General features: G+C 36.5%; 1 protein-coding gene across 1 annotated transcript in view; it reads right to left on the reverse strand.

The window, feature by feature from the left end:
• Positions 1-1,745: 1,745 nt before the first annotated feature.
• The window catches only part of LOC6049252, a 180,072-nt gene continuing 154,167 nt past the window's right edge, over positions 1,746-27,650 (reverse strand). Inside the window, exons 10-16 of the mRNA XM_038260789.1 lie at positions 17,545-18,130; positions 17,289-17,465; positions 16,383-16,747; positions 16,223-16,315; positions 10,069-10,246; positions 9,872-9,883; positions 1,746-2,892 (exon numbers count right to left, since the gene is read on the reverse strand). Of these exons, the coding sequence (XP_038116717.1) occupies positions 1,896-2,892; positions 9,872-9,883; positions 10,069-10,246; positions 16,223-16,315; positions 16,383-16,747; positions 17,289-17,465; positions 17,545-18,130 (2,408 nt within the window). The 3' untranslated portion in view covers positions 1,746-1,895. The remainder of the gene's footprint in view (positions 2,893-9,871; positions 9,884-10,068; positions 10,247-16,222; positions 16,316-16,382; positions 16,748-17,288; positions 17,466-17,544; positions 18,131-27,650) is intronic.

Raw genomic sequence — 27,650 nt, forward strand, 5'->3', positions numbered from 1 at the left:
AAAAGAGGTGTTTTTCAATAATTTGCAGCCTGAAACGGTGATGAGATAGAAATTTGGTGTCAAAGGGACTTTTATGTAAAATTAGACGCCCGATTTGATGGCGTACTCAGAATTCCGAATAAACGTATTTTTCATCGAAAAAAACACTAAAAAAGTTTTAAAAATTCTCCCATTTTCCGTTACTCGACTGTAAAAAAATTTGGAACATGTCATTTTATGGGAAATTTAATGTACTTTTCAAATCAACATTGACCCAGAAGGGTCATTTTTTAATTTGGAACAAAATTTTTCATTTTAAAATTTCGTGTTTTTTCTAACTTTGCAGGGTTATTTTTTAGAGTGTAACAATGTTCTACAAAGTTGTAGAGCAGACAATTACAAAAATGTTGATATATAGACATAAGGGGTTTGCTTATAAACATCACGAGTTATCGCGATTTTACGAAAAAAAAGTTTTGAAAAAGTAACTTTTTGCATTTCTCTTTGTTTCGTCGTCCGTGTCTGTCGCGAGTGACCATGAACGGCCATGATCGATGACGACCAACTTTTTCAAAACTTTTTTTCGTGAAATCGCGATAACTCGTGATATTTATAAGCAAACCCCTTATGTCTATATATAGAACATTTTTGTAATCCTGCAAAGTTAGAAAAACACGAAATATTAAAATGAAAAATGTTGTTCTAAATGAAAAAATGACCCTTCTGGGTCAATGTAGATTCGAAAAGTACATTAAATTTCCCATAAAATGACATGTTCCAAAATTTTTTACAGTCGAGTAACGGAAAATGGGAGAATTTTAAAACTTTTTAGTGTTTTTCGATGAAAAATACTTTTATTCGGTGAGTACGCCATCAAATCGGGCGTCTAATTTTACATAAAAGTCCCTTTGACACCAAATTTCTATCTCATCACCGTTTCAGGCTGCAAATTATTGAAAAACACCTCTTTTTTCGCATGTTCAAAAATGGAAGGGGTCGTACCGCCCCTCCGTCACGAGATATCAAAAAACGGACCTCGGATTCGTGATCAGGGACAAAAGTTACCCCTTAGGACAAAGTTTCATGCAAATTGAAGAGGGGTCGGGGCAACTGCTGTGTGAGTTGGCGGAGAATTACCCAAATACTCTGGTTTATTAAAATCCAAACAAAATTTTGCTTCGTTTCATATCCATATTGCAAATAATGAACATTTGAGTTTATTTTAAAAACCGTATTTTGTGATAGTTTTTGAGTTTCTGAATTTTTTGCTCCAAATCTTATGCGATCGCAAATAATTGTTTTTTTTTTTAAATTAAAGGCAACATTATACCTATTTTTTTTTACTAACGGTTTAAAATGAATTACATTTCACATCAATTAACAAAAATGCAACGAAACCCATCTCTTTCTCTACACGTTAACATTGATTATCTCTACAGTCCATTTATAACAAATGCTTCTTTATTGGTGGTATTCTAAAACGTCTTCTAAGTCTAGTCTTTACTTTTAACAATACTTACTACTCTTTTACAGCCGTGTGTGTGATCCGGTCAAGTGCTTCGTGTACAGGTTAATAGATTTTAAACAGTCAGTCGCCATGCGACACGAGACCCTTGAAACGACAGTAACAGTACCGCTAGTACATTGCTATAAATGTCCCCTTTTCGAGTTGATATAACATCCGGATAGAGTCTACGACTGGCCCTAAAGATGCGGCGCGAGAATACTCATAATAACAATCAGACTTTTTTTTTTGTTTTTTTCATGTTTTTTGATCATTTTGATTTGTGATTACCCTGAAGTGCGTGTGTTAGGTTTTTTAGACGCGGTTTAGAGGATCATCGCTCGAGGCTGAAGCAGAACCTGCTGGTGGCCATGGTCCGTCGCCGCAGGTGACCGTCGTCGTCCAGCTGAGCTCACCTCAGTCCGAGCGCTTCGATGCTGAGGCACAGTTCCTTGCCGTTTTGGGCGGATCGTGCCTTCTCGTTGACTTCCGACTGCAGGCTGGAAGTGCTGTTGCTGTTGGTGGTGTTGTGGTTCACCAGGAACTGGGACTGCGGCGACAGTGGGATCTCCTCGATCTTCTCCAGATCTTGGGCCACGCTGGCCGATTGCTGTTTGTGGATGCCGATGGTGCGTTGCTGCTTGGACGCCGACATCGAAACCGAGTTGGCGGAGCTTATGGACGGGATCGACGACAGGGTTCCCATGCGGGCCAGCTGGTCGCGATCGATCGAGATGGACGAGATCGTGTCCAGAGTGGCCTTTTGGCTGTTGCTCATCGACGGTCCAACGTCGTCCTTGTCCAGACTGAACTGGCGCCGCAGGAAGCGGGTTGAGCCGGGTTTGCTCGAACAGTCCATCCGGTTGACCTGATAGCCGTGGAACCGCCCGTCGATGTGACACTGCGAAAGATTGCTCTCGCTTGGACTCAGACACTTGTAGTAGTTGTACGGCGAGCTCAAGTCGATCATTTCTTCAATCCTCTTGAACAGCCGCGTTGAGGAACTTCCCGGTGGGGACGGATTCAGTCGGTTGAAGCTGGAGTTGGCGCTGAGGAACGTCGTGTCCGACACAATCTCCGACAACTTGCGGGCCTGTGGACTTGGCAGCGGAGTCTTCGCCCCAAAGTCTCCCATGTTGAGCGTGTAGTTGGCGTTGGACGAGCCCGAGTCGATCGATATCGAAGCCATCAACGGGGGATTGTCGCTGGCCATCGGTGGGGTGATTTCGACCTTCACGTCTATCGACTCGCCCGCGACCGACGGCGAGTGGCTGGACGAATGGTTGGCAGTTGTGGAACCGCCGTTGTGGCTGTCGACGGACACGATCGGGTGTTGGTACTGCTGCTGCTGCTGCTGGTTGTTCTGCTCCGACTGGAACAGTGACTTTCGGAGGATGGCAATGTCCAGGCTGGGAGGACGAAATATATTTAAAAAATCTGATTAGAGGTGATAATATTAAAACAGAAATGAATAATTGAAATAATATTTTGCATGTCAAAAACAATTTAAACATTTGAGAACATGCCGCATCTCAACACATCGATTGATGGACACAACTTTTTTTGAAGCATTTTTTTCGATTTTTTAGCATTTATAGCAGTTGCGAAAATGGATGGATTTATGGACATATCCATCAAATTTCTTATCAATATGCCTTTAGAGACTCTAAGTTTTATTTAGTTTTTATTAAGTATCAATATTGGTTCAATATAAGCACCGCATATTAAGCAGAGATGTATCCAATTTCGTAAAATAAAAAGTGACTTTCTCCAACATTTCTGGATTTAGGGGAAATATACCCTTTCTAATCAGACACCTATCTTCGTCATATGGAGAGTTTGATGCTCGATTAAAGCTCCAAAAATACTATTTGGGCTATAAACTTACCAGCAACAGCACCGCCTCGAGTGAGCACGCAAATGTTTTCCACTTGCTGGCCAAAAAGATCATATTGAATGCACTTTAGATCATTATTTCTATTTTGCGAGACCATTTCTGATCATTTTGTTGGCACGTAAGATGAGAGCTTAACTGCTTAACGAAAGTCGCCATCAATATCTGTTCACTTGCGCTAACGTTTTCAAAGCGCCTAAGATATAAAATTGCTTCCAACTACCGACAACATGTTCTTTTGCACATTAGTTAGTCACTCACTAGAAAAATAATCCAGAAACATGTAAATAACTAGCAAGCGCCATAAAAAAAAACAAACCCGCCAAGTCTTTTGACGACCCATTCCAATCGAAGGCTGAAGAAAACCGAGCGAGAAGAACAAAGGGTGGCCACCAACACCAACAGCAGCGCCTGTTGGAGTGAGCCAGTGATGCCAGGAAACTTTCTCTATAAATGCTACTTTTCGTAAGTGTTCGCTTAAAATTTCATCACAATTGGCAGCACTAAGCAGACCTAAAAGAGCGCTGGAAGGAAAAAGAACTTAGCTGAAAATAGAAAAACGGGCGTGGCCCAATGCATTCTTGTCTGATTAGAATACATTTGGGAAATATTTTTTTTAAATTCTTTTAAAGGGAATAGAATAACTTTTAGTAAAAGTGAAAATAAACAGAAATGTTCACAAAAGTATCTCTACTCGTTGGAATACTTGGTTTTAGTAAATTTCAAGGAACACTCCAGATTATCCATTATCATTCAAACACGACCGCTTATTAGGCTTAAAATGGGTATATTTCCCCTAGGTGTTCATCATGTGAAAGGGAATAAAATAAAGACATTTTGGAAAAAGCAACTTTTTGTTTTGTTTGTTCTAGCCCGGACAGGTGGGGACAACCAAACTTAGGTCATTTCAATAACAAGTCCTGTTAAAATATCTAATGTTGTTATTAGAAAGTCACGATCAACGGTAAAGAGAAAAAAAAAATGATAAAATCCCCAACACCTAGTCAAAAAAAATTATTGAACATATCTTATGAGAGAGTTTGACAATGACAACTCAAAGTATGGGATATGGAAAATCAATCAATCATATCGTTATTCATGTGTTATTCCAACATTTTATATAGCAATCATCATAACCTAGTTTGATATTATTATTTTTGTTGAATTTTACTTTAACTATGGGAAAATTTAAATAAATATAAAACAGAACTATAGAAAATGTTGTCTTTGTACCAAAACTTTTTTAAAAAGGAAAAAAAATAAAGATGATTCTATTAATTATTGATTACATTTTCAAAACAACCAATGTGGAATGGGTTTCCTATGTACATAGAACCTTTTGAAAATGTATGCGAGAACTATTGATATTGGAATATTGCTATCATTGCGTAGAACAAATTTAACAAAAGTTTCATTTTTTGGCTTAAAAAAATTTCTTAAAAAATTATTAACCATCATAATAAGTTGTTTTTTTTTAAATAATATTTGCGATATTCTCAAAAAAAATTATGGAAAATAAAATTTCAAATTAAATATTGAAAAGAGCAATTTTGGCGACCTTCAGTTGCAAGAATAAATCAAATAAAAAGTAATTATTTCAAATATGCTTGCAACTCTTTGTTCTAAGTTCAGTTCTCCTTGTTTACAAATCTTCAATGCTCGAATCTCCCAAAGTAAACGGTGTAAACAAGAAAAACATCTGCTGCGATCCGCACAAAGTTTGTTTACATATCTCACCAAAAGAGTGTGTGAAAACCTGCTCCACATAACTCTGCCACGCGAACTTTTGAGCGCCGGCGGTAAACAAATCAAAAAATGTGTGTGTGTATATAATTTTTTGGACAGTTTTACCACATAAACAGTACCGGGTTGGCCCACATATATCAATGCACTGTCAGGCTATCAATTATATTGCTATTTGGTTGAAAATGAATGGCTTCAAACTTTCGCATTGATTTATGAGTTCATTGATTCCAGTTAATAGATTGGCTGGACTATTTTTTTTTTTACAAATTTAGAGTGAATCTTTGGAAAGGCATACGCGATGCGTTTCCTCTCGAGCAGGTGAAAATAACCGGAAAAGTTAAAGTTCTGCTATTTTCAGGAGGTCAGAATTTGTTATTAAAACAACCGGATTAGCTGTTACAATAACACAAAATAAAAACAGAGATTTGTTCGAAAAATAACTCGTTGTGTTATCAAAAATTATTACAACAAAACTCGATAACAGAGACAACAATGTTTCTGATAACTGAAATTGGTATAAGAGCAGTTCTCTAGGATTTCGGTCATTCGATTTTTTTTGTATTTTTTAATCCGACTGAAACTTTTTTGGTGCCTTCGGTATGCCCAAAGAAGCCATTTTGCATCATTAGTTTGTCCATATAATTTTCCATACAAATTTTTCCGCTGTCCATACAAATATGATGTTTGAAAATTCAAAAATCTGTATCTTTTGAAGGAATTTTTTGATCGATTTGGTGTCTTCGGCAAAGTTGTAGGTATGGATACGGACTACACTGGAAAAAAATAATACACGGTAAAAAAAATTTGGTGATTTTTTTATTTAACTTTTTAACACTAAAACTTGATTTGCAAAAAATACTATTTTTAATTTTTTTTATTTTTTGATATGTTTTAGAGGACATAAAATGCCAACTTTTCAGAAATTTCCAGGTTGTGCAAAAAATCATTGACCGAGTTATGAATTTTTTAATCAATACTGATTTTTTCAAAAAATCGAAATTTTGGTCGCAAAAATTTTTCAACTTCATTTTTTGATGTAAAATTGATTTTGCAATCAAAAAGTACTTTAGTGAAATTTTGATAAAGTGCACCGTTTTCAAGTTAAAGCCATTTTTATGTAACTTTTTTCGAAATAGTCGCAGTTTTTCATTTTTTAAAATTAGTGCACATGTTTGTCCACTTTTGAAAAAAATATTTTTGAAAAGCTGAGAAAATTCTCTATATTTTGCTTCATTGGACTTTGTTGATACGACCTTTAGTTGCTGAGATATTGCCATGCAAAGGTTTAAAAACAGGAAAATTTATGTTTTCTAAGTCTCACCCAAACAGCCCACCATTTTTCAATGTCGATATCTCAGCAACTAATTAAACCTTTGCATTGCAATATCTCAGCAACTAAAGGTCGTATCAACAAAGTCCGATGAAGCAAAATATAGAGAATTTTCTCAGCTTTTCAAAAATATTTTTTTCAAAAGTGGACAAACATGTGCACTAATTTTAAAAAATGAAAAACTGCGACTATTTCGAAAAAAGTTACATAAAAATGGCTTTAACTTGAAAACGGTGCACTTTATCAAAATTTCACTAAAGTACTTTTTGATTGCAAATTCAATTTTACATCAAAAAATGAAGTTGAAAATTTTTTGCGACCAAAATTTCGATTTTTTGAAAAAATCAGTATTGATTAAAAAATTCATAACTCGGTCAATGATTTTTTGCACAACCTGGAAATTTCTGAAAAGTTGGCATTTTATGTCCTCTAAAACATATCAAAAATAAAAAAATTAAAAATAGTGTTTTTGCAAATCAAGTTTTAGTGTTAAAGTTAAATAAAAAATCACCAAATTTTTTTACCGTGTATTATTTTTTCCAGTGTAGTCCGTATCCATACCTACAACTTTGCCGAAGACACCAAATCGATCAAAAATTCCTTCAAAAGATACAGATTTTTGAATTTTCATACATCATTTTGTATGGACAGCTGCCAAATTTGTATGGAAAATTATATGGACAAACTAATGATGCAAAATGGCTTCTTTGGGCATACCGAAGGCACCAAAAAAGTTTCAGTCGGATTAAAAAATACAAATATTAAAATTGAAGAAAAAAGACCGATTTCGTAGAGAATTGCTCATAAGAGATATGGTTTTTGCGCTAGCAAATAATTGATTTGGATATTGATTTCTTATTATCTGCTAATTATAAATTTTTAATTAAATTGCTTGGTTCCTATTAGAGCGTCCGATTTCCCGTCCCGGGAAAAAAATTCCCGGGAATTCCCGGGGTTTCCCGAAAAAAAATATTTCCCGTTTCCCGGGAAACTTGTAGATTTCCCGGGAAATCCCGAAATTTAAGCGGAATTATACATTTTCTCAAATTTTTGGAACTATTTTTTTAAAATGCTCTGAAAAATAATAAATGAACAAACTCAACATGATTTTGTTCAATTAAATGTATTGTTTGGTTTATATATAATTAATCAGACTATCAGAAATTATGATATCAGAATTATTTTTGATAATATTAATTTTTGAAGCAACTGAGAATAGATCTTGCTTAATGAGTATTAAATTATTACAATTAAGTAAGCTTTTAACAGATTGATGTTATTTCATCAAAACAATATTAACTCCTTACCTCCAAATTAAAATTGAGATTTTGTTAACCATGATCAAATGAGATGAAAATCGAATTTGTGCAAAAAGAATTAATTCAATTGGTTGAATACGTAGTACCTAGTAGTTTAAAATTTCTCATAAAAAATACCAAAATACATTTTCTTGTAGTTGAATGATTTTTTACATGCAGTCAAGCTGTTAATTGATCTTCACACTTATTTAAACCATTAATGTTGATGTGCTATACAATTTTATTGCATAATATTAATTAAAACCAAAATCATAACAATTTTCAATAAATTTAAAATTTCCCGGGAATTCCCGGGATTTCCCGGGAAATTGGCTGAAAATTTCCCGTTTCCCGGGAAATTTGTAACCTCGGGAAATTGGACGCTCTAGTTCCTATTAAATATCACATATTTCTAAATGCTGAATAAAACCGGTAAACATTGGCTCACAATTTACAATTTTTTTTCAACATTTCAACAAAATTAAAATTTATTAGAGACCAGGCAAAATATGGAATCTTCTTGAAATATCAATTTTTGCATAAGGGTTTAATAACAGTTTATGCCTTGGTTTATGCTATCATAACAAAATTTGTCATTGGTCTGATATTGGTTGAAAGCCCAAACAACTTTGGAATAACATTTTTTGTTATGGAAGAATACCTCCAACTGTTATTGGGATGATCGGATTAGTTGTTAAAATAACAAAAAATAATAACAAAGATTTGTTCGAAGAATAACTAAAAATGTTATTAGTCTGTTATTACAATAACAATCCAATAACAAAAAAATGATAACGACGAATAACAAATCTTGTTATAAATAACATAAAATGTTATTGGCCTAGTTTTTTTCAAATATCAAAAAATTTTATTCGCAAGTTATTTCTGTCTGCTCGGGACGTGTAATTCCGACCAAAACTTTTCAATTTTTCAGTGAAACTATTGTTTCCCCGATTTAGTTTGACGTCCTGGCTGAAAAGTATTACTTTTCGATACGAGTGCTGAAAAGTTTATCTTTTCTGAAATGAAATTGACAAAAAAAAATACTAGGGAAGAGTGGGGAGACTTGATCCCCGGGGACACAGGGATCAATTGATCCCAATCTCATCAGCGTGTGCGTAAAAAAAAGCTTTGTTCTAGAAAGTTGTGCGAAAATAACTCAAACTCATTGTAGAAAACAAAGGGGAAAAAATCGGATTGAGTTACACATATTTTTTTAAAAAGTGCTTCAAAAAACCTACAATAGATCTTTTATCTTTGTTTTTATATAAGTAGAAAACACAAAATTTATTCAAAAAAAAAAAAATTTTGTACATGAAATGTTTAATAAACGTATCAACTACAAAACCCTTACGCATTTGACGTAAAATGTATCGTCATACTATTTTTGCAACCAATTGTTTTAAAAGGTGCGTTTAGGGAGATTTTAAAAGTCACTGGAATCAGCCTTCCTGGGCAGACGGTAATAACAAAATTCATGCCATTTCAATAACAAATACTGTTAAAATAACAGAAAGTGTTATGGATTCTTCTTGGAAAATCCATTTTTGCATAAGGGCTCAATAACAGTTTATTTTATCATAACAAAATTCTTTATTGGTCTGATATTGGTTGAAAGCCAAAACAACTTTGGAATAACATTTTTTGTTATGGAAGAATACCTCCAACTGTTATTGGGATGATCAGATTAGTTGTTAAAATAACAAAAAATAATAACAAAGATTTGTTCGAAGAATAACTCCAAATTTTATTAGTCTGTTATTACAATAACAATCCAATAACAAAAAAATGATAACGACGAATAACAAATCTTGTTATAAATAACATAAAATGTTATTGGCCAAGTATTTTCAAATATCAAAAAATGTTATTCCCACGTTATTTCCGTCTGCTCGGGTTAAGTTTAAATAATTGGTTTGGTTTTTTGTACATGGATTCCTTTAGTAAAGTTGTAGATGACTTAATCCAGTTTGAAAAAAGAAAATAAATTAGGTAGTGAAAATTGTCATTTAAATACTCCTTAGTATTTATGGTTAAAAGTTAAAAACGATTTGATTTCAATCAAACCCAAAAATTTTAGGAATATACATCTAATAAAATGTTATGATTAAAATACTTACCCATGTGATTCCCTTCAGATTGGAATGCATTTTAACGATACAAACATAAATTTAATACTAGAACAATACTCTTGTACAGACAAAGCGAATAGGTTACCCCATTCGTAAACATAAAAAGCAGATGTTTTTTTTTTTTTCTACAGCGGGAAAACCTACACTGTACTGCCCACACACTTCCGGACAGAACTGAAACTCACCCGATTGGCGGGGGCGTCGGCAGCACCTTGTCGAAGCCCTTCTTGCCGAGCAGCCAGTAGGTGTGCATTTTGCCCTTGCCCTTGATCTCGATGGGGCCACGTGGCTCGATGACGTAGCCGCCGGCCTGTTCCAGCAGATTGCAGGTCTGCGGGGACATGTGGATGCGCCACGAAGAACCTTTATTTCAGCATTGAGAAAACAAAAAAAAAACAAACAATTATTCACCGATGTGCAAACAATAATGATGCGTGAGTGTGATGAAAGTGAATGATGAAATATTTTATAAAAAATTAAAAATAAATTTAAATATTATTAACCTATTTTTTTTGCAAAAAGATCAAATTACTATCCAAGTGGTTCAATGGAATGCTCGCACAACTTCCACAGAAGTGTTCTGCTCATCTTAACGCCTGACAACATTATCATAATTAATCGTTTACGGTGGCTTCTGTGGAAAACGAGCCAACATTCCCTGCACGTGCCGCCCTGCTAAGGAGGTACACGATTGATTCTTATTAGCATGAATAATTCCACCGAGCGGAATTGATAGTTACACGCTGAAATAGTCGATTTACAGCAAAATAAATTCAATTTTTATTTTTTATTCTTGCAAATTCTGGCATAAAACTACAAACAAAAAAAATACGGTTAAAAAAACTCACTCATCTTCAGTTTAGCGTGTACTCCCCCCCCACCAGAGCAGATCGATAATTAATTTTATCTTGTTAATTGCTGGTCCTGCCGTGTGATTTATGTCGAGCGTGCGAAGCAAACAACTGCCCCGTGATAAGATAAACGCAAACGCTGATTCATACGAGTGAACCAGCGAGAAGGAGTAATTAGCGAGCGCGCGTTTTTACTTTTACTAGAGTCAGCGAGCGGAAGGAACAAATTGAAGTTGCGTGCAAGCATTGATTATGCAGTTCACAATCTATGCTTGAGAGAAGTGGTTGATCAATATTATGTAGAGATAACATGATGCGTTGTTTCATTTGAGTTAACTGATTTTTATATTACTTATTTTGCAAATGTTATATTGGAAAACTTTTGATAGCAACTTGCTTGCTCACTTCCTACTGTCCGAGCAGACGGTAATAACGTGCGAATAACGTTTCTTGGTATTTGAAAATACTAGGCCAATAACATTTTATGTTATTTATAACAAGATTTGTTATTCCTCGTTATGATTTTTTTGTTATTGGATTGTTATTGTAATAACAGACTAATAACACTTTTAGTTATTATTCGAACAAATCTTTGTTATTATTTTTTGTTATTTTAACAACTTATCCGATCATCCCAATAACAGTTGAAGGTATTCTTCCATAACAAACAATGTTATTCCAAAGTTGTTTTGGCTTTCAACCAATATCAGACCAATAACAAATTTTGTTATGATAACATAAACTGTTATTAAATCCTTATGCAAAAATTGATTTTTCATGATGGTTCCATAACACTTTCTGCTATTGTTGGGACGAGTTTTCGGGCTTCTTTTCAGCGAATTAAACACCGTTGATTGCAGTGTAAGTATTGCTAAAAGCTATAATTTCATTTCAGTTTCTAAATACAATATTTCAGTAGATTTTTACTTACATCGGTCACCCTAGTTTAACTCCGAATTCAACTCCCAATGACACTTATCGCCGGACGTGCGGGCAACTATCGAAGGTAAGTATTTTTTAGCTAATTTAATTATTCCAACTAATTTATGTTTCTTTCTACTCACGCACAGATAACCTACAAATTAAGGCCCCTTTTTACAGCAGCAGATGAGGAGAGCAGTTCCCCTGCGATCTTCCTGATTAGATTAAGTTAGGATTAGTTTTAGATAAGTTATCTCTCCAACACCTACTCACGAGTGTAGTTGCACAAAAAGAATAAAAATCAACTAAATGCAGACGTTTTCCTCCCTTAATCGCACAAATTCCACTTTCCGAACTTTTCGCACCACTTTCGTTTTCGTTGGTTAATAAACTTTTTACCTATCATTCGCTTTGACGTTTCGTAGCAACGACGTCACCGACTGTTTGGGATCTGGTTCTGTCCCTGTCCACCTGAGCGCTGTTGGCCATCGCAGTGTTGCAAATATGATCACGCCGGGGGGTTTTCGGCGATGACATTTCTTGCGCCGCGTCGGAACAGCTATTTTAACAGTATTTGTTATTGAAATGGCATGAATTTTGTAATTACCGTCTGCCCGGGTTATAACAACTTAAATGATATCGAAAAACCTTTGGCGTATGATGGATCTTAGATAGTTTACCAACATTTTCCCAAAATATGGTGGAATTTAATGAACTCTACCTCTACTTAGAGGTTTTGGGTCAAATGAAACTAAATGATGCTCAAATACAAAAGTTATGGTCAAAACAAGAACTACCAAATTTTCTCAAATAAATGCATAAGAATAACATTTTTCAACAAAAAAAAAATATCCACAAAGCCTTTTTTTTGTAAATAGAATTAGTTTTCAATTTAAAAGCGTAATATGAAGATATTCATAAGAAGAATGAAAAAAGATCGTTAAAAAAATTGTTACAACATTAACTAATAAATGAATGCTATGAACTTCTAAGTGAAGTTAATTAGAATCATTCAAACCATTGAAAAAAATGGTGGGAATCACCAAGTTACCACAAATTGGGTGAGATAAGAATAATTGTGCTTTTAGTTTGTTAAGCTTAATGCATAGGGCGTCCATCCCAGGATTTCCCGGGACAAAATTCCCGGGATTTTTCCAAAACCGGGAATTCCCGAATCCCGTATTTGTCCCTGGAATTCCCGAAATTGAAAAAAAAAAAAACAAATTTTAGTCTGGAAATTCAGATTTGGTTGTGGAAATAAATGAACAGTTGAATTCTAAGTAATCGATAAGAATTTTTAAGCATTAAAATTTGTATTCGACATATATCAGCATTTATTTTGCTTATTAGGGAAAATTGTTTAAATTTTAGTTTACAGATCCCCAAAATGCCTAGAACTTTAAATATTTTCTATTTAATATTAAAAAAAAGACTGGGATAATGATCTCAAATTTGAAAAAATATCATATTCAATTATTTTTCATCAAACACCGGGCACATCTTGGGAAATTCAGGACAAATGTAATCAATTAAAACAGCTGTTCATGCTTATTTTGTTCCATAATATTTTGATTTTTTTTTATTGATTTCGGTTAAAACAAGAACAGAACAAAAACAAAATAGTTTTCCGATTTCCAAATTTATTGTTCTAAAATCTACTGTACCTATTCACACTTTAGTCCCGATTTACCCAGATGGCGGTAGTGACTCAAAAATAATTTTTAAAATATGCTATGCATAATTTTACACTGACTGGTTTCATTTTATTAGTTGTCGTTTCTTGTTTTTTCAAAGCAGTTTCAAAGAAATTTTTAAATCTTTTCTATAAAATATAAATAAAGGAAAAATAAACACAACGAAAAAAAAGTAGTAATCCACCTGCGTGTATAAGGCCTGGGTGTAAAATAAATTTTGCATTATTTTATGAAATTTTATGTAAAATTACACCCCGAAATATGTAGCCTATCACTATGGAAAACATACTTGACCGAAATGTCAAGCTCACATATACGTTTATCCTTCCCATTCTTCTTCGATCTGATGGCCGAGCGGGCTAAGGCGCCAGTCCTGATGGTGCTGGGTTTGAATCCCGTCGGTTGCAACTTTTTTTTATGTGGTTACAAAAATTGTACATGCAGTGTGTAATATTAAGTGTCTTTTTTGAGGAAGGTGATGTGCATGCTTTTGCATGCGATTTAACCACCGATTTTTCTGCTGTTTAAATAAAAGAGACTTATTAAATTTAAATCATATTGGATTGAAAATTGAGGTTCATTTGAAATCCAAGGCACACCAAAGAACAAAAAATCCATCCACTGCCGTCCTTGTTTCGACTGAAGTGTAGAGTATCAACAATCAGTGGTACCGTAAACTCGGGTCAATCGGGACACATGGGGCAAATTTGGACAGCAGTTTTAACCATGTTGGAGCACAATATTTGGATTTTTCTGGTTGGTTTCGGATAGAACAAAACATAAGCTTGAAAAACATAACAAATATAATGGAAAACATATATTTTATAACTGTTTCAAAAATTTCCCGGGATCCCGGGAATTCTCGGAACTCAACAAATATTTTTCCAGTTTCCCGGGAAATCCAAAACCCGGGAAAATTGGACGCCCTATTAATGCATGTTAAAATCAGATTTTTTTAAAGGTAATTATGAAGCTTTTTAATCAAAGTTTTATACAGTTAACTTAAAAAGCATATTGTGATCAATTTATTAAACATTGCTAAGACTTTTTTTAAAATTATTTTTATTGTTATTGTGAAATAGTTTTATTTAGAAGATACAATCAGAATATTAAGTATTTTTTTACTTTGTCAGAACAAGACTTTTAAATTTTTGATTTTGAATTCAAAAAACTTAAAAAGAGATAAAATAGAAGCAACGCTGAGAAAACTTTTAAGCTTTAAAACATTATTTTGTAAATAAACAGTACAAACAATAAGCATGTGCAAGTTGATTGAAAAACAAAACAAAAAAAGTGTAAAAGATACTTTCTGTCACTTTAGCATAAGATCATTTACCTTCCTAGTAATTTGCATTAATTTGGTTGTTTTGAAACTATAGTCCCCGTGAAATTTGCAATTTTGAGCTTGAACAATCGCTGAGCCTAGGCACGACCCTTGACATTTTAAGTACTGCGAAAAACAAAAATATTAGCAATTGCTTAAATTTAAAAATTCTTTGTTTTTATAAACAAACTTAATTTTTATTGATAGAAAAGAGTATCTGCTATTTGAAATTATGAGCGAATCTGCAAACAAAAAAAAGGTGTAATTATTAATTCTTAAAAGTATGATTTGATCTCAAAAAGGGCAATGGAGCTCTGCAATCAGAGAAAGATTAGTTTTTATCTCATCATTGTTAAAACAATGTGTGTTTCACATTTTCCCCTTTTTGCATAATCTCAGAACTTACACTGCATAAAAAAACAAAGAAAAAGTAAGGAACAATCTACTAGAAACCATACAATTCTTATGACAATCTATTTGAAAATGAAAAATAACATTTAGCAATCCCTGTCATTCTTAAATGACTGAACGGCAAATATTTGAAACTATATAGTAACATTTAAAAATTTTGATTCACGTTTTTAACTGTCATTTTTGAAATTCTTTTTTTTGGTTTTTTGATCGATTGGTTTTCGGCGAAAAAAAACAACAATAACTTGTTTGCCAGTTTGTCCAAACGTTTCGGTCGCCTCACTGGCTTGCGACCATCTTCAGCGGACACTAAACATTAATTTTATTATTAAAATTCGTGCAAAAAAATACAAAAATTTCAACTCTTTCACAATTTTTTGTATTTTTTTGCACGAATTTTAATAATAAAATTAATTTTTAGTGTCCGCTGAAGATGGTCGCAAGCCAGTGAGGCGACCGAAACGTTTGGACAAACTGGCAAACAAGTTATTGTTTTTTTTTCGCCGAAAACCAATCGATCAAAAAACCAAAAATCAGTTCGCGACGATTAACACCTAAAAACATTTTTGAAATTCTTGATTCCTTTAATATCATTATTTGAAGTATACATTATAAATTCGATCAACTAGTTAAATTAGGTGATCATAATAACCAATAACATTGTACATCAAACATCTTGAAAAAATGAGGGAAAAAGCCAAAATTTGGTTGGCTGATATCCCTGCTAGTATTCGGAAAGGCCAAACATCGATCAATTTTCCCAGATTTGTTGTTTGGAAAAACTCATACACTCGTACAGCTCCTTCCCTGCAGTAACAGTTTCATTAACCATGTTTCGACTATCCTATTACGGCCCGTTACGATTCCTTGAAGGGATGTTTTTGGTTCGTAACATTTCGTAAAAGCTGTGTGGAAGATTGCTTGCCTTTGAGATTGATTGCCCCCGTTCCCGTAGCCGTAACCGTGATTTGGGATAAACTCTATCATGCTGACATGATGGAACGTTTGATGGACCTGCCGAGGCACTGGACATGATGATGATGAAGAACTGCGGTGAAGGTGTGCGCGTATGATTGATGGTGTGACGACATGCAGTGAAAACGATTTCCACAAAAAATAAAACATTAAACGTGGGTACCTGTTGACTCCATGCGGGACGCCGTGTTGACGGTGTCACCGAACAAACAGTACCGGGGCATTGTCAGCCCGACGACCCCCGCACAGCACGGACCTGATGGGAACCAAATTTATTCAGGAGAGTTAAAAAAGTGCACTTCAATCAAAAGAACCTCCCGTACCTGTGTGCAGTCCGATGCGCAGCTGCAGCGGAACTCCCGGCAGGTGGCGCACCTTAAAGTTCCCACTCTGGTGCAGCAGATCCAGCGCCATCGTGGCAATCTGTTCGGCGTGATCGGGCGTCCGGACGGGCAGCCCACCGACGACCATGTACGCGTCGCCGATGGTTTCCACCTTGTACACGTTGTACGCGTTGATCGTGGCGTCGAAGCACGTGTACAGATCGTTCAGCAGGTCCACCACCTGGACGGGCGTACAGTGGGCGGCGATCGTCGTGAAGCCCACGATGTCGCTGAAGTAGATCGTCACCTCGGCGAACTCCTCCGGCTCGACGGCCAGGCCCAGCTTGAGTCGATCGGCTACGGAACTATGGGTAATGGGGGAGAAAGAAAAAAAAATGTGTTTTCGTCCATACAATTTTCCTTACAATTATAACAGACCCCCTGGTTGGTCACTTTTTCGTTTGACACTTTTTTAGTTTGTACCCCGTTGGGTGGTCTAAGTCAAACTCCGTAGTAAAAGTTCAATAGGGCGAATCTGCCAAGCAGTCCATCCCTTTTGCTCAAGTGACAGTTCAGACTGCTTGTTTACAAACGAAGATTCGCCCTATTGAACTGTTACTACGGAACTAAAAAGTTACGATCTGTCACTTTTAACACGGCGCTCACGCACACTATCAAAAAAAAGTTTGGTAGTGTGTGTGAACTCCGTGTAAAAGTGGTGTCAAACTAAAAAGTAACCCCGTTCGTTTGACAACAGTTGGTGTTAAACCAAGTGTACTGTACCAGACCGCAAAATTATGTGAGTATGGAAAGGGGCCAAACCGAAATACAAAATTAAATCAGCCGCTTTCTTGTCGAATCGCTCACTTTAAGTGAATTTCTTCAAAAATTTAATTTTCCACCCACCTTGGCAGCATCCGGTTCAGCAGCTGTTCAGTCTTTTTCCGCTCCACGTCGAGCTGCTCAGTCCGTTCGCGGATCAGCTCCTCCAGGTTGTTGGAGTACTTTTCCAGCATCTGGAACATGGTGTCGACAAAGTTTACCTTTCTGCCGTGGTTCAGCTGCTTGAACCGCTCGCAAATTCTGGGGAACGAAAAAAAAAAAATGGAAAATCATGCTTTGCAAGTGGTAAAATGATTGCGCTTTCAATTATCGTAATTACGTTACGAAATCCGGCCTCATCTCGGGACTTTCGGCCCAGCACTGGCGCATGATGTTGATGGCTTCCGGCGGGGCCGCTCCCTTGGACACCGACGGTCTGATCAGCGGGGGTGGCTTTTTGATTTTGGTGATTATTTCCTCCGGCGCGAGGGACAGCATGCAAAACGGTTCCCCGCGGACGACCACCTCCTGCATGATGATCCCAAACGAGTACACGTCCGCGGCCTGGGTTCCACACCGGGGATAACCCTTGGCGGCACGCAACGCTTCCGGCGCAGTCCAGAGCAGGTCCTTGGCACTTTTAGTCGGCGCAACCAGACCCTGGGCTTCGAAGAAGCCCGGAATACCGTAGTCGGTGATTTTGAGAACCCACCGGGCGTCGACCACGCAGTTCCGTGACGAAAGTGAGCCGTGTACCCGGATTGGTGACCCGTGCAAGTAGCGCATCCCCCGAACCAAGTCGGTCAGCAGACTCAACCGAAACGTCCAGTCCAGTTTTATTTCGTCCATGATGAGCACGTCCTGCAGCGAGCCGCGGGAACAGTGCTCGAACACCAGGGCCGTTCGGGTGGGTTCGTTGAGCCAACCTGAAAGTGGACAGAGGGAGGGGGCATAAATCAAGTGTCATTAATTTGCAACGTGATTCAACGGAACAGAAGCGTTAATTTATTTCCGGGAATGGATTTTCGGGAGAACCCTGCAGGACAAAAATTAATTATAATTACGATATTCTGGCAAACATTTTTACGCTTTAATGTAACGGAGGATTTAATTCCATTCCTGTGAAAGTTACATTAATTTGATCGGTCAACAATAACCCGCAGTAAACAATAAGCTTGTTGATTTTTAAATCATGTTATTCGAAAGAATTATTTCAAGCAAAATATTTAATGTGCTTGAAATAATGCTGTTCACGTCAGTGAATGTTTATATCTAGAATAAGCAGGATAGACTGTTTGTTCACAAATCAACATTGGCCCATTCACATTGTTTTGCATGATTTGTTAATGCAGAGTTCTTACAGAGCTGAATATTCTTAAGGTCGTAGAAGGTGTCCTTCACTCTTGGGGCAATGACTGTCAATGATGGTTCTAAATTCAGGGTCCAGAAATAGTAAATTGAAATGAAAAAATAATCACGTTATGTCATGCAAAACAATGTAAAAGAATAGAAGCCGAAGTGTAAACAATGAGTCTACCCTGCTCATATCAGTTGATGTTTACATTAGGCACGAGCAGGACAGACTCTTTGTTTACACTTCGGTTTCGGCCTTAAGGCCTTATTACAATGTTTTGCTAGATGTAAAATGCTTCTACAAACAACGCAAAGAAAACCATTTTTTGATTGATACATTCTGAATCAAGATTTGAATGTTTTTCTAAAACAAACATGGCCGCCAAATGGCCGATCTGGAATGATGCCTTCCAGAGCTTTAAAGCATTCTAGCAGACGAACTGTCACTTTTTACACGGGACACATACTCACTATCAAACCAAACGTTTGGTAGTAAGTGTGAGCTCTGTGTAAAGAGGGTGTCAAACCGAAGAGATTTTAACAATAAATTGAAAACATATTTTGTTGTTGACATTTAAATGATTTCTTAATGCGAGACAAATAACACTGCCCGGGCAGACGGTAATAACAAAATTCATGTCATTTCAATAACAAATTCTGTTAAAATAACAAAAAGTGTTATGGAATCTTCATGAAAAATCCATTTTTGCATAAGGGTTTAATAACAGTTTATGTTATCATAACAAAATTTGTTATTGGTCTGATATTGGTTGAAAGCCAAAACAACTTTGGAATAATATTTTTTGTTATGGAAGAATAACTCCAACTGTTATTGGGATGATCGGATTAGTTGTTAAAATAACAAAAAATAATAACAAAGTTTTGTTCGAAGAGTAACTAAAAATGTTATTAGTCTGTTATTACAATAACAATCCAATAACAAAAAAATCATAACGACGAATAACAAATCTTGTTATAAATAACATAAAATGTTATTGGCCTAGTATTTTCAAATATCACAAAATGTTATTCCCAAGTTATTTCCGTCTGCTCGGGTGACCTACAAAAAATGACCAAAAATGACTGCGCAAGCTTAACTCGAGGGGAAACATGAACTTTGGGGTCCCAGAAACACGTGCACCATGAATTTTCAAAAATATTTTGACAGAGTCGAATGGTTTTCCTCCAAAGTTTGTATGGGGGATTAGGGCGGTTCGTCGCTCTTGCATGCAACAAAAAAAATCGCCTTAATCTCCATACAAACCTTGGAGAAAAATCATTCTATTCTGTCTAAATATATTTGAAAAGTTCAAAGTGCACATGTTTCTTGGGACCCCAAATTTCAAGCTTACCCTCGAGTTAAGCCTGCCCGAGCAGACGGAAATAACTTGGGAATAACGTTTTTTGATATTTGAAAATATTAGGCCAATAACATTTTATGTTATTTATAACAGGATTTGTTATTCGTCGTTATGATTTTTTTGTTATTGGATTGTTATTGTAATAACAGACTAATAACATTTCTAGTTATTCTTCGAAAAAAACTTTGTTATTATTTTTTGTTATTTTAACAACTAATCCGATCATCCCAATAACAGTTGGAGGTATTCGTCCATAACAAAAAATGTTATTCCAAAGTTGTATTGGCTTTCCTCCAATATCAGACCAATAACAAATTTTGTTATGATAACATTAACTGTTATTAAACCCTTATGCACAAATGGATTTTTCAAGAAGATTCCATCACACTTTCTGTTATTTTAACAGTATTTGTTATTGAAAAGGCATGAATTGAGTTATTACCGTCTGTTCGGGTGCGCAGAAATTTTGTTGGTCGGTGCAATTCAAAGTTTGCTCAAAACTATTTTACAAACAATGTACAACAAAACATGAAAAATCTGTTCTTTGACGCAAACACTCCTCGTCATCACGTTGGATACGTTAACAAGAGTAGCAATTTGATTTCGTTACACCACTCTTACGACCTGCATTCTGGGATGTCCCGATAGAAGAGGCAATATGAGCACATAAATTGTTGAATTTTTCAACTTTGCTGCACCAAGCCAATGTACGATTGGTGGGAACACAGCGATGTTGAAGTTTATGGCAAACGTGTATTTTTGGGGTCGCATTGTTGTCACCTTTTCCCAACAACTTGAATTTTCCAGCAAGGAACTGGAAAACGGATGCAGTTTGCCTATTTTAATTGAATTTGCTGGCCGTCGGCAAACGGGTATAAATTTTAGAATCACGTTGACAAATTGCATCGCAGTTTTGTATCGTTTATGTTGGGGTAAAGATTGTGAAAAGCAATTTTAATTTTTTGGTAAATTTTAGAATAGACTTTTTTTAGACTAAAGATCATCATTTAATATTTTTGCATTGTTAATAAAGTGTGGTAGGGGAAGTTCTCGTATGTTTGGCAGGTTAAGACTCGCTCCTAACTCTGTCCAAATAGCTGTTTTTCACTATTTAAACAACTTGTTTTGCCAAACTTAATATAGAAACAAGCGTGCTCACTTCCGCTTTTATGAGCTGTAATTTAACGTCATGGCAACATTAGATATGGCAACATTAGAGGCACGATTTAATTAGATGCTGTTCCGTTTTTTTTTACATTAAATAAAATAGTAGTTTAAATTAAAAACAAACAAAACACTGCCTCAATATTGGGGTCGTTTAATTGCACCACCGTCAAGTGGTAATTGCGGTGGGAAATAAATTAGTTATTGCAGTTTGATTACGATGTGTTTGCGCACGGTTTCCAATCGTGGCGACTGGAAATTAAATTCGGAACGTGCGAATGCGAACGTGCGCGGTTATGTGTTTACTACTTTAGTAGCAAATTTTATGATTCAATTGGAGAGTGTACTGCGCTTTCCTTGGCTAAATTGCTGCTCAAGCGGTAATTTGCAACAAATTGGTCTGATGACTTATTGTGGTATGTTGGGAGGTCGATAGAAATAACATCATGAAAGTAGTTAAATTACTTCAATTATTTCATTCTGAACTTAAAGATAAAATGCAAAATCTCACAAATTATGGGACAATACATGCAATGGTCAGCCAAACAAAACGTGTTTGTTATTATTTACATTGCGTGCTTTACCTTTTGTTTATTCAAGGTCAAACATTAGAAACGCGTTTTCACGAAATCGTGAATAGTGTTCATGAATTCGAAAAACACGAACGAATATATTAACGTTCCTCCTTCGTGGTTTTCAAATTCATGAATACACTTCACGATTACAGGAGTTGTTTCTTTTCTGTGCAGTCACAAAATATTCTAGCAGAGCTGGTTCTGCCAGAATCCTGCAGGAACGGTGGAAAATTTCTGCTACAATGCTGTAAGAATATCCAGCTCTGTAAGAACTCTGCTAGAATTCAACTAGAACGTCATGACTGGGTGAGTGCCCTGATGATACATTCAGGAGTTTCAGGATATCAAATGACAGTCAAGTGAATTTTCAGAATTTCCAGAGATAAGTGGTTCAACATGTTAAAAAAACTGCCATTATTTCATAATTCATTAGCTATTAATTACAGCACAGCATTCACGATAATTTTCCAAGTGTAGCAAATAAATCTGTTATCCACCACTTTAAAACCACCACATAAACAGAATACAATTGATTTCACTTTGCTGTCATCGCTCGATTCTGCATAATTAATCTCGACACGTGTATCCATAATAACCCTACCCTCATAAATCCATAATTGGACGTCATATCAATCCCTCGCCCCCTCAAATCCATACAAATTGCCGAGTCGTTGTCATCATCATCACCATCAACACCATCGAAATGGTAGCAATCGCTATTGTGCGGAACATTTTCTAGAAGTGTGAGTGAGCGAGCACGGAGGCAAACAATAGCCCGTTTGGGTGTTGATGTTGGCGTTGGGGTTTGTTCACCAGAAACCCCAGCCACTGCTGCAACAGGCTGTGTTTGCTCGGGGTTTTCTAATTAATGAGATTTACGCCTCACAACAAGTAGATTATAAATGCCATGAGGACGTGGTTGTTTGCAAGACTATCCTTATGTAACGATCAGCGTCTTTTGTCTTATGAGTAGCTTTTTGGGTAAAATGTCAGAAAATTAGTTTTGATTTTCGAAAACTTCAGTTGTCGTAGGCTTTTAACTATTTTTTAGAGCAAAATAATACAAATTATTTTAAATCTCGAGCAACAATTTGAAAATCACCCCAAAATGCAGAGAAGGTATTCAAAGTAGCTAAAGCAAGGGTAAACATATCATAGCCGTGCACAGTTTGCGCTGACTGAAGGGAAAACTGGAAGTGGCTGGCCTGTCATGTGAGAACATGAAGATAAATTCGAAAACAACATCGTTGTGCCAATGAACCGGACACGTTTCGCTGACAGTTGGTTTAGGCTGCTGCAGCAGAATCTGGAAATTACCTTTAGAGCTACATATTTTGGAAGTTTAATTTTTTATCATGATTTTTATGCCGACGGATTTGCATGAACCTTGCCTATGAATCCTGTTAGATTTAATCACGCTTTATCCTTTTTTAATACATCATTATTTTGAAAAATAAGCTCGAAAAAAAATCCACTATTTCAAATAGTATGTTTTTGCCAACTTAGGCTGTGTTTTTAGCTAAAATCAACTAAACTATTGTATGGCTTTGTTTGAAATTCGTACAAAATTATGGGTGACGGTACTAAAGGGGTAATTCTCTACTAACTCACACGAAATCGGGAAAAGCTGCCCCGACCCCTCTTCGATTTGCGTGAAACTTTGTCCTAAGTGGTAACTTTTGTCTCTGATCACGAATCCAAGGTCCGTTTTTTGATATCTTGTTACGGAGGGGCGGTACGACCCTTTTAATTTTTGAACATGCGAAAAAAGAGGTGTTTTTCAATAATTTGCAGCCTGAAACGGTGATGAGATAGAAATTTGGTGTCAAATGGACTTTTATGTAAAATTAGACGCCCGATTTGATGGCGTACTAAGAATTCCAAAAAAACGTATTTTTCATCGAAAAAAACACTTAAAAAAGTTTTAAAATTCTCCCATTTTCCGTTACTCGACTGTTAAAATTTTTTGAAAATTTTTTGGGAAATTTAATGCACTTTTCAAATCTACATTGACCCAGAGAGGTCAACTCTTCATTTAGAACAAAATTTTTCATTTTAAAATTTCGTGTTTTTTCTAACTTTGCAGGGTTATTTTTTAGAGTGTAATAATGTTCTACAAAGTTGTAGAGCAGACTACAACTACAAAAAAATGATTTTTTTTATAAAGTTATTTTTATTAGGTCCTTTTTGGTGCTGGGACCTGGTTAGGGACTATCCATAAACCACGTGGACACTTTTTTGGGAATCTCAACCCCCCCCCCCCTTCGTGGACAATTGCCCATACAAAAAAAATCTTTTTTGTATGAAGCGTGGACAATCGCTTACCCCCCCCCCCCCTAAAGTGTCCACGTGGTTTATGGATGGTCCCTTAGGACCGAGTCGGCTTTTGTAATAACATTTTACTTAAAAAAAAAATGAGATTGATTTACTTAAAGCTAAGAGTAATTACAGAGGATCTTGTGAAAAAATTTGATATATAGACATAAGGGGTTTTCTTATAAACGTCACGAGTTAGGGACCATCCATAAACCATGTGGACAATTTAAGGGGGGGAGGGGCTAAGCGATTTTCCACGCTCCATACAAAAAAAAATTTATGGACAATTGTCCACGAAGGGGGGGGGGGGGTTAAGATTCACAAAAAAGTGTCCACGTGGTTTATGGATGGTCCCTTATCGCGATTTCACGAAAAAAAGTTTTGAAAAAGTTACTTTTTGCGTTTCTCTTTGTTTCGTCGTCCGTTTCTGTCGCGGGTGACAATGAACGGCCATGATCAACGACGACCAACTTTTATAAGGAACCAATTGTACCCGAAAATAACATTTGAGAAGGGCGTAAGTGTTTTGAATATTTTTGTATTTCGTAATTTAAATATTGCTTTATCTTGAAGCCGTTGCATCGTATCAAAAAGTGGTCATAGACAAACCTGTAGGAAATTTGACGGGCTTTCCGAAAAAAATACACTGAAAGAAAAAAACACGCCACTTTCATAAGATTTTTTGATTTTTAAGTTTAAAAGTCAAATTTGAAGGTGAGCCCGCGATTTTTTTTAGTTCAAAATTTTTGTGAAAATAGCCTAAGATGTTACAAAAAGACTCACAAAAAATGAAGGTTGGAGCATCTCCTAAAAAAATACAAAAATCATTTACTGAAACTGTTTTTGTCAAAGAGCTCTAAACATCATTTTTTTCAAAAACCGAACACGAGAGTCGATTCTCCAGACAATTTTACATACAAGTTTTCATATTGACCATTGTCCTAAGTCCAATCCTTGTGAAGTTACAGCGGTTTTTAAAAATAAAAATGTTAAAAAATAGGTTTTTTGATGGTTTTTGGCAATTTCTATATGACAGAATTGATTTTTCAATCTCGAAAATATTTTTACCGGAAAGCTCGTCCAATATCCCATAAGTTTGTCTTTGACCACATTTCAATTGGATGTATGGGCTTACATACATGAGCTTTTTACTTGAACTTTTTAACTTGAAAATCAAAAAAATCTCATGAAAGTGGCGTGTTTTTTTCTTTCTGTGTATTTTTTTCGGAAAATTGTCGTCAAATTTTCTACAAGTTTGTCTTTGACCACTTTTTGATACGATGCATAGGCTTCGAGATACAGTAAATTTTAGATTACAAAATACAATCATATTTAAATAACGTACGCCCTTCTCAAATGTTATTTTCGGGTACAATTGGTTCCATATACACAAACATGGCTTATATAAGCATAGGATAACATGTCTACAAAGTTTCATTGAAATCGGAGAGGGTCGGGTACAACCGATTTCCTATTTGACATGGAATTGCTCCTTAACAAAAAAAGTTGAATGCTACCACTTCCACGCCCCTCGAAACTTTAAAAACTCCCTTCCCCTCTGCATACGACCCTAGTTCAATAAAATCCTTTAATCGATGGAGACGGATGGTTGTTTTGAAATGACCCTTCCAGCTATTTATTACTTGCTCCAACCAGAAAAAAGATGAAATTCTAGACCACTTCACACGCGACCGCCTCGGTAAATTTACAAAAGGGGGGGGACACACTTGGCCAAACAGTTTGTCACCCCAGGGTGTCCCGGCTCGTTCCGCGTTTGCACTGTATCAACACAGCGGACAGAGGGCCACAATGAGTGACATAAATCTACACAAAGCTCTGCCTACCAACAGACAGTACTCAGATCTCTCTCTCTCTGCTGTGGTGCATTGTTAAGTGTCCCCGTTCCCCTGCGCCCATCCTGTCATGTCCTTGGACCTGGCCGACCTCCGGAGTTGTTCACGTGGACTGCTGGCCACATTTCCCCGGTGCGCGCGCGAGAGGTACACAAAGCATTTAAATGGATCGGTGCAACGTTGTAAATTAATATTCCATCTCAACGACGACGACGACCAGGAAAAAAGTGTACCCCTCCCCACCCTTTTCAGAGCCTTTAACTTTGTTTTACCCTTGGAGGGAAGGTGGAAGGTGGAAAGTGCACTTTGTGCACTACTTTGTTAGCGTAATAATTACATCAAGCTCTGACAAGGTAGCATAAAGCAATGTTTCAAGTGCAGTTAGGTGAAGGGATTGCTGATAAATGTTTTGCAGCATTATCAAAACAATTGTGAAATGAGTTTAATCTATTTTTCTTTATCTGAGATTGGCTTTAAGAATCCATTTACAAGGTGGAATTTGTTCGAAGCATCAAAGAGCAAAATATCACAAAAAAGCACGTCTAATTGATGAATTTTCATTGTGATGAAATTTAGTTACATACAACATCTAGGTGAATAATTAAAAACCATTTCAACAACTCAAGGAGCAAGTCAACAACTTGATGTTATATTTGTTTTTGACAACGTTTGCGGTCACACCCGCTGAATCCCAGCATCCACGGTATACCGCATGACGCCGCTCAACTCTCAGCGGCGCCACCAAACCATCGCTCTCGAACTCCCACCGGAAACGGGGGCGAGGGAAAAATGAAGAGTAAAAAAACACCCTTTTGTGTGTACTCAGCACACCTACATAACAATGCAAGTGTTGTATTTCATCAGCTTTAGCCGCAAGCCACTGCTGCCATGCCCTCCCTCCAACCTTCAGCAAAAGGTCGTTCCTGACGATGGTTCTGTCGACACCCACTGCCATTGGTAACGGTTGTGAGGACTTGACACTTCCGGTTCAGAAACATTCGTTTAAACTTGGCTTACCTGCTATTGATAATAAAAATGCGTCAGGATAGCACAACGGCAACCAATTACCCCTTAAAGGAGAACCATTCACCGACAGCGTCCACCGAGAAAGAAAAATGAAGCTTGTTCCACCCTGGATGGTTTTACGAGCACGTAAATGACGGATCATAAAGGTGCCACTGCCAACAACGGCCAACACGCCAAATGAGTCTTCAGTACCAGATCGACTGGTCCATCAGCGATACTTTCCCGCTGAAATCACCAAAGTGGCCAAGCATGGCGCAAATGAGTGCATTTGTTTAGCAAATTGTGGCCCATAAAATTAAACTTGGACTAACGATCCGATGATTTTATCCACCGAGCATCTGGCTTTGGGAATATTTGGAGGAGAAGCAAATCGACGTCGTCGTGCTATCTTGTCGCACCCGCTATTTTGACGTTCCGAGAAAAACGCGTTTTAATGTTGGACCTTGAATTTACAAAAACGAGAGCACGCAATGTAAACAATAACAAACACGTTTTGTTTGGCTGACCATTCTGTGCCAAAGTTTGGTTGAAGTTGGTTGCTGGAGTCCCGAGTTATAATTACAAATGTTTACGGTAGTCTAGCTTGTACGTGCGACAAACGCATCCTGACTTTCCTGGCCTGAAATCCCTTTGGCCTTTTGTCGCACTTACATCAATTTTCATGGAGTGACAAGATAGCACGACAAGATTGAAACTACTTTCATATGTAAAGTGACAAAAATGCACGGAGTTTTTTCGGTTTTTATGGAATATCTCAGGATTGAAAACGAATTTTGGGGATATGTGAAGGTCAAAAGG

The sequence above is a fragment of the Culex quinquefasciatus genome, chromosome 3 (genome assembly GCF_015732765.1).
Source record: "Culex quinquefasciatus strain JHB chromosome 3, VPISU_Cqui_1.0_pri_paternal, whole genome shotgun sequence".
Classification (NCBI taxonomy): domain Eukaryota; kingdom Metazoa; phylum Arthropoda; class Insecta; order Diptera; family Culicidae; genus Culex; species Culex quinquefasciatus.